The sequence below is a fragment of the Rutidosis leptorrhynchoides genome, chromosome 1 (genome assembly GCF_046630445.1).
Source record: "Rutidosis leptorrhynchoides isolate AG116_Rl617_1_P2 chromosome 1, CSIRO_AGI_Rlap_v1, whole genome shotgun sequence".
NCBI classification, from domain to species: Eukaryota; Viridiplantae; Streptophyta; class Magnoliopsida; order Asterales; family Asteraceae; genus Rutidosis; species Rutidosis leptorrhynchoides.
In genome coordinates this window covers 142,232,003-142,244,417 of record NC_092333.1, presented here as the reverse complement: position 1 = coordinate 142,244,417, position 12,415 = coordinate 142,232,003, and the positions used below count along the sequence as shown (strand labels likewise).

Here is a 12,415-nt window from a genome sequence, read left to right as displayed (position 1 = left end):
AGTATAATGCATCACCTAACAAAAAACCATATTCAACCACCACCACAGTTGGATTAGCTACTTACTCTAAATACTACGTTTCACTATATGAATACTACGTTTCACTATATGATACTGAGATGCATTGACATAGCACTTGATGTATGTAATATGATACTGAGATGCTAAATCACTAATACATAAATTTCACTTTATGATACTGAGATGCATTAGCATAGCAAACCTATTACACTAATCACTCATACAACATTTCACCAGACCATAACTAGACCATTTACACTTCTTAATTCTTACCAACCAATCTTTTGCACAAGTAGTTATCTATCAGGAGCCTAATGCTTGTTAAGTTAACACATGAGTACAGTGATTCAATGCAAAGAAACAAACAACGATCCTAAAACATCATAATAATCAAACAAAGATACTTGAATCATTTGAACAACATTCAGCATTTATCACACATTCATTGAAACAATCACTTCAATAGATTCAGAAAGTTAACAATTGTCATTAGAAAAAGAGAGATTCTTCTTCATAACTAGAACTCCTTACATGAACAAAGCCAAGTACAATCAGACTACATCTTACCTAAAAACACCACAAAGTTCAATTAATCCAAGATCACCAAAAGAAAGGCGCATACGTACAAAGACGATTCATTTCATTTCATTCAACAACTAAGCTTTCTTTGGTGATTTAGCCGATTTCAATGGAGATTTAGTAGGCTCCTTCGCAGCTTTTTCATGAGCTTTCTTTGGCAAAAGAACGGGATTAATATTAGGAAGAACACCACCATGCGCAATCGTCACACCAGATAAAAGCTTTCCAAGCTCATCATCATTTCTCACAGCCAACAATACATGCCTTGGTATGATCCTATTCTTCTTGTTGTCTCTAGCAGCATTACCAGCCAACTCTAAAACCTAATCACAATCCCAAAATCACACAAGAACAAATTTCAAAATTCATCTTCATCAACTAACTGATTGTTAGTTGCTGCACAAATTATCATGTAATTTACTTAAACCTACAGTTTTGTTTGAGCTTATAACCTAATTTCAAGCAACCAATTACCAAATCCATGTTGTACATAGGATCATTTACAATATTGCATAATACCTAATTTCAACTTTGGATCTGAAAATACCTAAATCGAGCTAACCCTAACAAATTCAAACAGATTATCACGAAATCAAATAATGATATAAATATGTATATGTATATGTATACTAATTATAAAATTTAACTAAATATATAGGAAATGAACCACAATTAAACACCGCTAGAAATAAACCCTAATTTTCGTCAATACCTCAGCAGCAAGGTATTCGAGAACGGCAGCGAGGTAAACCGGAGCTCCTGTACCTACGCGCTTAGCGTACCGACCGACCTTAAGATACCGGCCGATTCTACCAACCGGAAATTGAAGGCCGGCTTTGACGGAACGAGTGACAGGTTTCTTTTTTGGACCGCCTGCTTTCCTTCCGGCAACACCTTTTTTAAACTTTCCACCGGCGTCCATAGCAACAGATTAATTAAACTTTAATTAAATTTGGAGAAATTATGAAATTTTCCGGTGAATTTTTGGTTGTGGAAAAGGTTGGATACAGATACACAGAGAGTGCGTGTGAATAGGAAATAATTGAGTGATGATATTTATATATGGATATATGGAATATGGATTTGTTTTGGTTTGATGAGGTTGTTCAATTGTTTTTCTTTTTCGGGGATTTATGGCCGTTGGATTGGATTAGGGTGGTAAGGGATTGGGGATCCGCGTGTCTGGGAATAAGCCAATCAGGAAAAGCCATGTCAACTGTCTTTTTTACTCCGGCATTGATCAAATAATTTAAGGGAAATGTATTCTCAACTTCACTATTATTTTGTTCACCAAAAATTAAAGAAAAAAATTGTTTGAAAATACATTAAATTTTTACCAAATTTTTATTGTATATATTCAACTTTTAAATCTCCTATTATATGCATTCAACTATTTTAATTGTTCTATTTTATGTATTAAGTAACTTGTAGAGAAGATGTCAGTTAACATGTAGAAAATGTTTGTGGTTGATCCCTAAAGTTAACGTATGTTAAATTTTTTCATTAAGTCTTATTTAATCCCACCATTCCCTTCAACATTTGTAAAATCATTTTCATCTTATGTAAATTTCGTTGCCACGTCATTTTCATCTCATCTCCGTCATCTCCTCTAAAATTCCGGTTATAAGTTCCAGTTAAATGTTTCAGATTCCGTTTTAGTCCGTCTTTGAAAAACATGAATAAACAAACTTTTTTTTGTCGTTATTTTGTATATACTTTATACTTTATTCCGTGTACATAAATTAACATGAGTACCAAAAACATGAATCCATATGTATATTCCGTTTACTCTCTCCGTTTCAGATTCCACTTTTTATGTAACTTTTTAATTGATTGATTGAAGTTTATCATAACTCATATCTGACGGATTTCATCTCGTCCCTATTTTTTCAACTTCAATTCACATGTATAGATATAAACTCAGTATATTCCGTTTATCATCTTAAATCATAAATCATCATCATTCTACATCATCGTCAGGGTTTTAAACTTGAGATCTTCAAGTCAAGGGATTTCTTTTTTGAACCTGCAATCGAGAATTTTGATTCCGATTTGGAGATCCACTACCCTTCACCATTTGACATTTGACAAAAGAATTAAAAATGAAAAAAATAGATTGGTTTTTGTGTGATTCTAATTGTTGTTTATATTCTTTGTTCTCAATGGAAAGCATCGGCAGTTTTGGGGAGTTTGAATTGTTTGTTGCTTTTAAAGAAGACAAATGAGACATTGGTTTAATCTTTTGAGACGAATCTCATGGGTTTTTGATGTGTGAAACGTGGTATATGAATTGTTGTATGGAACATACCGGTTTTAAAGATTACACACCCTAACGGGCAGTGTACCTGATCGTGTAGTAGTATAAATAATGGTAAAATCCGTGTATCGTTCCAAGGACAGTTATATGTGCAAGTTAAGATTGTATAAACTAAATTGAGTTTTAACTAGATAAAATGAAATCAAACAAATACAAGATACTGGGTTGTCGTTTAACGATGGACAAATCAATAAAGGAATAAGTTTAAAGGACAATATTTTTGGTATTTCAGATTTATAAATATGAAAAGATAGTTTTTATATCAAATTACACAAATATGCTCGTCTAGACTTTTTAACCTCGAATGTTGATTGTTGTTTTAGGATTAAGACTGGATTGATTGACTACGTACGAGAAATAATTAATTGGTTTACCAAGAGTTGTCTTGTGCAAACACTCAAACGGGATTACACGACGCAAGTGATGTTCTTGTCATCTAAGACCTCATATTTGTAATCAATTAATTCAACTAGCCTAAAGACTTGAATGATGATCATGCCAATGATGTGTTGATCATGATCAACTCTATGTCAACTAATGGTTTAGCTTAGTTCATTCTCTTGGTCCGGTTAAATGCCCAATTTACCCAACCCAAGTAATCAAATTAATGTAGCAATAGGATCCTTATAAACGTCACTAGATAAGGCAAATTACTAACACCTATTAGTTATATGGAATTAACTAATGAAAATATGTATAACAGATTCTAGGGAATTGATCGTTCTCCTAGACAACTACACATATCAATTAAGCTATCCGAAAGTATCTACAAGAGTCGTTCTTACATTCCTATATAGATTAATCGTTTGAACGCAACTTACCCCTTTTGGTAAAAGACGGACAAATACTTGTCAATAGGTGCAAATCAATATACTAAGTCAACAAGATGGTGTTTCTTAGTTGAACAAGTATACTGACTAATTGAATCGAAAAGATTAAACTTAACAAGAATGGTTCTTGTATTCAAACATCAAACTATCATGCATAAGAACAATCAATCAACAAAGGTAAACAATCAACATCTCGATTATTAATCTAGACAAGCATAAAAAGAACTAGCTAACAATCATATTTAAAGACAATAACAAACTGGAAACAAAGATATAATTCATTGAACTAACAAGAATCGACCTCTTGAAGCAATCTTGGATGATGATCCTGATGATTCTTGATTCCGGATTGAAATGATGGATTAGGTGATCCTGGATTACTCCAAGGATCACCTTGAATCATAACCTCTGCCACTGAAAATGACTGTGTAGTGGTGTGTTTTGAATGAGGATGGACAGGGTTTTAAAAAGGGAATAATCTGCACCGAAAGTGGAGTGCGCCGAGCGCACTATTTGGGGTGCGCTGCGCGCACTGTTCACCAACCCCGAAAACACTTTACAGCTCGACTTTACGCGTTCAATCTGCTTTACAGGCTGGAGTGCGCTCAGGAGTGCGTCGAGCGCACTGTAGCAGCGCGCACTATTTCTACAACTCTCAGAATTCTCTGATCAAAATTTGGACGAGTGAGCTGAGCGCACACCCGTGGCGCACTTCTTGGCGCACTCTACTATTCATCGAATTTTTGACTTGTTTTCGATCTCTGAGTAGTATCATCCAAAATCTTCTATATTTCTTCAATTACACAATGATTCTAACTATTTTACAATAAAATGGAATACAAACGAAAATACTATGTTTACACACGAAATAAACAACGATAGAACTTGATATTGCGAATAAAGATATGTCTAATTTGAGCAATATCAAATCCCCCACACTTAACTCTTGCTTGTCCTCAAGCAAGTCTTGTTTCAAAAATACTAATACAAAATACAAAATAGAATACACACACATTTATTAGAGAACACAATAATAAGAATCACACTCACACGATATAGTACACAAGTTTACACTAGTCACACGAAGTACACGAAACACACACGTTCTTTTGGAACACGAACTCACGCTATATGAAACACATGTTACACAATTGGGAATACACACTTGTTGAGGTACACACACAATATATGAAACACACGTACACATTTGGATTGCTCGGGAGAAATGAACTTTGTTGTAAGTTCCGAAAAATTTGGATCCTTAGAGAAAATTGGATCTTGTGAAAACGTTTTATGATTTTGAAAATGTCATGCTAGTTTTTACACTAGACATGTTTTCCGATTTTAACCTCAAATTCCGATTGAGAGTAACTGAAAACTGAAGTCTCAGTCGGCGATTAGCAAGCTATCCGCACCCATGATTTTAGTATCATGGAACTCTTAACCGGGCGCCCCTGACGCGATATTAATATCGGTCTTTCATGACAATTTGTACATTTTAATTCAAGGGTTAAAACTGCGAAGACTAAGCTATCGCGTGGGACAAATCCTGCTCCAGCTTATTCACCGTACTCGGTCTTACACTGGATAGCGACTTGGATTTACCCTACCAAGTTTATTTTCGGGTTTGAAAGTTCAAGACTTTCCCTTCCCACTTTACCTTTATATCTTGCTAAGAAAAATTTTGCTAAGAAAAATGTTTAAAATACTTTTGGTATGAAATGACATAGTTTAGGAAGTTTGCTATATCAAGTAAGGTAACATTCGGAAGACTTTACTTCCTTCAAGGATGGACTAGATACATCCTTTAGGTTTAGTGACATTATTCTTTTTCCTTTCAAGCCAAAAGTATTTTAAACATTTTTCTTAGCAAAATTTGGTGATAGTAATTCGAAAAGATTGGTAAAATCCCCCACACTTGGCTTTTTCGTTAAGACTTTTATTTCAAAAAAATTTAAAATTTCCCATTAAATTACGAAAAAGAGCCAAGTTGAATACTGTTTGAATACCCGCGAGAATTATACCATCCCCCACACTTAAGATTAAGTAATGCCCTCATTACTTAAAATCAGTAAAAATTTAAATTCGAGAGGGCAATAGTGAGAAAAAGGAGTTCGAAAAACCTAGGTACAAAAACCTGGACATCGTGGAATATAGGTGAGCGATGGCGCATCCTTCATTCCTTGATCTTCATCACACAAATTCTAATTTTATAGGTACCTTGCTGAATTTTAATGCTAGTGTCACTAAAACCTTGAAACAAATCGTGCACTTTTATTAACGCATCATGCACTTGACTCGACCCCAAATTTAATGCCTAGTGGGGTTAAACTCCCCCACACTTTATCGGACGAGACGTGAAGTCAGTAGAAAAAGTTTCACGAATCAGAATAGTGAGCCAATCATTTACACCTCGGGTGGTGTATATTATATGTGATAAATCCTTTTTTAGTTTCCCGAAAAAGGATAACCTAACCCGAGGGTTAACACATGACTCCCTTCCTGAAATGTCCCGTTCATATTGATTATAAACGTTCCATATTAATTGATTTTGTTGCGAGGTTTTGACCTCTATATGAGACGTTTTTCAAAGACTGCATTCATTTTTAAAACAATCATAACCTTTATTTTATCAATAAAGGTTTCAAAAGCATTACGTAGATTATCAAATAATGATAATCTAAAATATACTGTTTACACACGACCATTACATAATGGTTTACAATAGAAATATATTACATCGACATATGTTTCTTAAATGCAGTTTTTACACAATATCATACAAATATGGACTCCAAATCTTGTCCTTATTTTAGTATGCAACAGCGGAAGCTCTTAGTATTCACCTGAAAATAAACATGCTTTAAACGTCAACAAAAATGTTGGTGAGTTATAGGTTTAACCTATATATATATCAAATCGTAACAATAGACAACAAGATTTCATATTTCAATACGCATCCCATACATAGAGATAAAAATCATTCATATGGTGAACACCTGGTAACCGACATTAACAAGATGCATATATAAGAATATCCCCATCATTCCGAGACACCCTTCGGATATGATATAAATTTCGAAGTACTAAAGCATCCGGTACTTTGGATGGGGTTTGTTAGGCCCAATAGATCTATCTTTAGGATTCACGTCAATTAGGGTGTCTGTTCCCTAATTCTTAGATTACCAGACATAATAAAAAGGGGCATATTCGATTTCGATAATTCAACCATAGAATGTAGTTTCACGTACTTGTGTCTATTTTGTAAATCATTTATAAAACATGCATGTATTCTCATCCCAAAAATATTAGATTTTAAAAGTGGGACTATAACTCTCTTTCACAGATTTTTACTTCGTCGGGAAGTAAGACTTGGCCACTGGTCGATTCACGAACCTATAACAAATATGTACATATATATCAAAGTATATTCAAAATATATTTATAACACTTTTAATACATTTTGATGTTTTAAGTTTATTAAGTCAGCTATCCTCGTTAGTAACCTACAACTAGTTGTCCAACGTTAGATTTACAGAAAAAAATTGATATATATTATCTTGAATCAATCCACGACCCGGTGTTTACACGTCTTAGGCTAGATCACAACTCGAAGTATATATATTTTTGGAATCAACCTCAACCCTGTATATCTAACTCCCACATTACTGCATATAGAGTGTCTATGGTTGTTCCAAATAATATATACACATGGGTCGATATGATATGTCAAAACATTTGCATACGTGTCTATGGTATCCCAAGATTACATATTATATTAGAATACATGTATAATACAATATAAGTTAGCTAGGATATGATTAATATAGATTTGTTACCAATTTTCACGTTGCTACAACAAGAAAAATTATCCAATCTTGTTTTACCCATAACTTCTTAATTTTAAATCCATTTTGAGTGAACCAAATTGTTATGGTTTCATATTGAACTATATTTTATGAATCTAAACAGAAAAAGTATAGGTTTATAGTCGGAAATATAAGTTACAAGTCATTTTTGTAAAGGTAGTTATTTCAGTCGAAAGAACGACGTCTAGATGACCATTTTAGAAAACATACTTCCACTTTGAGTTTAATCATGATTTTTGGATATAGTTTCATGTTCATAAGAAAAATCATTTTCCCAGAAGAACAACTTTTAAATCAAAGTTTATCATAGTTTTTAATTAACTAACCCAAAACAGCCCGCGGTGTTACTACGACGGTGTATGTCCGGTTTTACAGTGTTCTTCGTGTTTCCAGGTTTTAAATCATTAAGTTAGCATATCATATAGATATAGAACATGTGTTTAGTTAATTTTAAAAGTAAAGTTAGAAGGATTAGCTTTTGTTTGCGAACAAGTTTAGAATTAACTAAACTATGTTCTAGTGATTACAAGTTTAAACCTTCGAATAAGATAGCTTTATATGTATGAATCGAATGATGTTATGAACATCATTACTACCTCAAGTTTTATGGATAAAGCTACTGGAAATGAGAAAAATGGATATAGCTTTAAAGGATCCTTGGATGGCTTGAAAGTTCTTGAAGAAGAATCATGACACGAAAACAAGTTCAAGTAAGATTTCCACTCGAAATAAGATTGTTATAGTTATAGAAATTGAATCAAAGTTTGAATATGAGTATTATCTTGTATTATAAAGATATCTTACTGTAAATAAGAAAGATTTCTTGAGGTTGGATGATCACTCTACAAGATTGGAAGTAAGCTAGCAAACTTGGAAGTATTCTTGATTTTATGAAACTAGAATTTGTAGAATTTATGAAGAACACTTAGAACTTGAAGATAGAACTTGAGAGAGATCAATTAGATAAAGAAAATTGAAGAATAAAAGTGTTTGTAGGTGTTTTTGGTCGTTGGTGTATGGATTATATATAAAGGATATGTCTTGTTTTTACATATGTAGTTCATTGTTAATATACTTAATGATATGTTTACTTATCATAATATCATGTTAACTATATATATATCCATATATATGTCATCATATAGTTTTTACAAGTTTTAACGTTCGTGAATCGCCGGTCAACTTGGGTGGTCAATTGTCTATATGAAACATATTTCAATTAATCAAGTCTTAACAAGTTTGATTGTTTAACATGTTGGAAACACTTAATCATGTAAATAACAATTTCATTTAATATATATATAAACATGGAAAAGTTCGGGTCACTACGGTACCTACCCGTTAAATAAATTTCGTCGCGAAATTTTAAGCAGTTGGAGGTGTTGACGTATCTTCTGGAAATAAATGCGGGTATTTCTTTTTCATCTGATCTTCTCGTTCCCAGGTGAACTCGGGTCCTATACGAGCATTCCATCGAACCTTAACAATTGGTATCTTGTTTTGCTTAAGTCTTTTAAACTCACGATCCATTATTTCGACGGGTTCTTCGATGAATTGAAGTTTTTCGTTGATTTGGATTTCATCTAACGGAATAGTGAGACCTTCTTTAGCAAAACATTTCTTCAAATTCGAGACGTGGAAAGTGTTATGTACAGCCGTAAGTTGTTGAGGTAACTCAAGTCGGTAAGCTACTGGTCCGACACAATCAATAATCTTGAATGGTCCAATATACCTTGGATTTAATTTCCCTCGTTTACCAAATCGAACAACACCTTTCCAAGGTGCAACCTTAAGCATGACCATCTCTCCAATTTCAAATTCTATATCTTTTCTTTTAATGTCGGCGTAGCTCTTTTGTCGACTTTGGGCGGTTTTCAACTGTTGTTGAATTTGGATGATCTTCTCGGTAGTTTCTTGTATTATCTCCGGACCCGTAATCTGTCTATCCCCCACTTCACTCCAACAAATCGGATACCTGCACTTTCTACCATAAAGTGCTTCAAACGGTGCCATCTCAATGCTTGAATGATAGCTGTTGTTGTAGAAAAATTCTGCTAACGGTAGATGTCGATCCCAACTGTTTCCGAAATCAATAACACATGCTCGTAGCATGTCTTCAAGCGCTTGTATCGTCCTTTCGCTCTGCCCATCAGTTTGTGGATGATAGGCAGTACACATGTCTAAACGAGTTCCTAATGCTTGCTGTAATGTCTGTCAGAATCTTGAAATAAATCTGCCATCCCTATCAGAGATAATAGAGATTGGTATTCCATGTCTGGAGACGACTTCCTTCAAATACAGTCGTGCTAACTTCTCCATCTTGTCATCTTCTCTTATTGGCAGGAAGTGTGCTGATTTGGTGAGACGATCAACTATTACCCAAATAGTATCAAAACCACTTGCAGTCCTTGGCAATTTAGTGATGAAATCCATGGTAATGTTTTCTCATTTCCATTCCGGGATTTCAGGTTGTTGTAGTAGACCTGATGGTTTCTGATGTTCAGCTTTGACCTTATAACACGTCAAACATTCTCCTACATATTTAGCAATATCGGCTTTCATACCTGGCCACCAAAAATGTTTCTTAAGATCCTTGTACATCTTCCCCGTTCCAGGATGTATTGAGTATCTGGTTTTATGAGCTTCTCTAAGTACCATTTCTCTCATATCTCCAAATTTTGGTACCCAAATTTCCCTCTTTTAAAACTCCTTGTTGCGCCTCCTTTATTTGAGTAGTAAGGTTAGTGTGAATCATTATATTCATAGATTTTACTCGAATGGGTTCTCTGTCCTTTCTACTCTAGGCGTCGGCTACCACATTTGCCTTCCCCGGGTGGTAACGAATCTCAAAGTCGTAATCATTCAACAATTCAATCCACCTACGCTGCCTCATTTTCAGTTGTTTCTAATTAAATATGTGTTGAAGACTTTTGTGGTCGGTATATATAATACTTTTGACCCCATATAAGTAGTGCCTCCAAGTCTTTAATGCAAAAACAACCGCGCCTAATTCCAAATCATGCGTCGTATAATTTTGTTCGTGAATCTTTAATTGTCTAGACGCATAAGCAATCACCTTCATTCGTTGCATTAATACACAACCGAGACCTTGCTTTGATGCGTCACAATAAATCACAAAATCATTATTCCCTTCAGGCAATGACAATATAGGTGCCGTAGTTAGCTTTTTCTTCAATAATTGAAACGCCTTCTCTTGTTCATCCTTCCATTCAAATTTCTTCCCTTTATGCGTTAATGCAGTCAAGGGTTTTGCTATTTTGGAGAAATCTTGGATGAATCTTCTGTAGTAACCAGCCAATCCTAAAAATTGACGTATATGCTTCGGAGTTTTTGGGGTTTCCCACTTTTCAATGGTTTTGATCTTTGCCGGGTCTATCTGGATACCTTTTTTGTTCACTATGTGACAGAGGAATTGAACTTCTTCCAACCAAAATGCACACTTTGAAAACTTTGCGTACAGTTTTTCTTTCCTCAATACTTCTAGCACTTTTCTCAAATGTTCTTCGTTGTAACATCCCGCCCTTTTCCATTTACTTTTCCGTTATACTAATATAAAGTCCGTTATATGTTTATAACATCTCCCGTTGATACGCATTTTAAATTATCTCGTTTAGGTAATTCACGCACCCGAACGAAAGTTGAGGGACTAAACTTGACAAGGGATCAAACCCTTGACTAGGTCAAAGGGTCAAACCCCTTTCACTCATTCATTATCATCTCCATCTCTCTCTCTTTCTCTCTAGCAAGAACACACACACCATTACCAAAATCATTCAATCATCATCTAAATCCGATCTAGGAGGCTTACAAAAAAATAAATTACATATTCGTAATCCTCTCTTCATCCTCTTCATTTTGGTACCAACTTCATCTCGTTTGGGTAACATTTCTAAAACTCTAGATTTCTCTAAATTCGTGTTTTTGACTTGAAATGGTGTTAGTTAGTGTCTATGGCTCATTGTGATGTCGTGTGTGTAATTTATATGCTCGATCTCGTTGTTTTAGTGTAACTAGCATGAACTTGAATTTTGGTGTGTTGTTCTTGAATTTTGGATGATCATATGTTGTTAGATGTTAAAAGTTCATGTTCTAATTGTGTTCCTAGTATCACTAGCTTCAATTTGATGTGTAGGTTGCTTGAGAAAACTCCATAAACTTGATTAGTGATTTTGGTGAATTCGGGTTAGGGTTTGATAAGCTTGAAATGAATATTTGATGCATTGAATGGCATGAATTGTAGTTAGTAAGTTGTTAGTTGTATTGTATGCTCAATTACCTACGAAAGGGCATGTCATATGTATGCATTGAATGCCTAAATCATTAAATGTGCATTGGTGAGTTTGAAGCATTAATGTGTGCATTGAATGATCACTTGGTTTGAAAACTCGGTTGTTACAAATGAGGTTTTTGATTGATGAATTGTGTTTAGTTGCATTCTACGTCAAAAGAGCTTTCCAACGATATAAGGTGCGAGTCCTAAGTGTTAGCAGTTTGTGTTTTATGCACAAAAAAGGTTTTGGATTGAGACTTGAACATTTGGGACTGGCCAGGCACCAGCACCCGGCCTTTGCCGCGGCGCGGCCCTTTCCTGTCGCGGCGCGACATATAAGGGGGTCAGGTTCTGACCTCCATGTCCAAAATACGAAAAATGTTTGGCATACTACGGACCTCCGATTCACATGAAACTTGTTCTAACATGCTTATATATGAATAAAAACCTCAGAAAAATAGTTCGGAACCCGACCCGAACGTGTTGACTTTCGTTGACTTTGACCGAC

General features: G+C 34.7%; 1 protein-coding gene across 1 annotated transcript; it reads right to left on the bottom strand.

Moving 5' to 3' along the window:
* Positions 1-408: 408 nt before the first annotated feature.
* LOC139865917 (histone H2A-like) lies at positions 409-1,641 on the bottom strand. The gene is made up of 2 exons (XM_071854028.1): positions 1,313-1,641; positions 409-923 (listed from the first exon to the last, which is right to left on the bottom strand). Exons 1-2 carry the CDS (start codon positions 1,520-1,522, stop codon positions 678-680), a joined length of 456 nt encoding a protein of 151 aa, XP_071710129.1. The 5' UTR covers positions 1,523-1,641; the 3' UTR covers positions 409-677.
* Positions 1,642-12,415: the final 10,774 nt, after the last annotated feature.

Coding starts and splice junctions, on each gene's coding strand:
- LOC139865917 (XM_071854028.1), bottom strand. CDS start 1,522: ATGGACGCCGGTGGAAAGTTTAAAAAAGGTGTTGCCGGAAGGAAAGCA. Junction 924..1,312: donor TCGAATACCTTGCTGCTGAG/GTATTGACGAAA, acceptor GATTGTGATTAG/GTTTTAGAGTTGGCTGGTAA.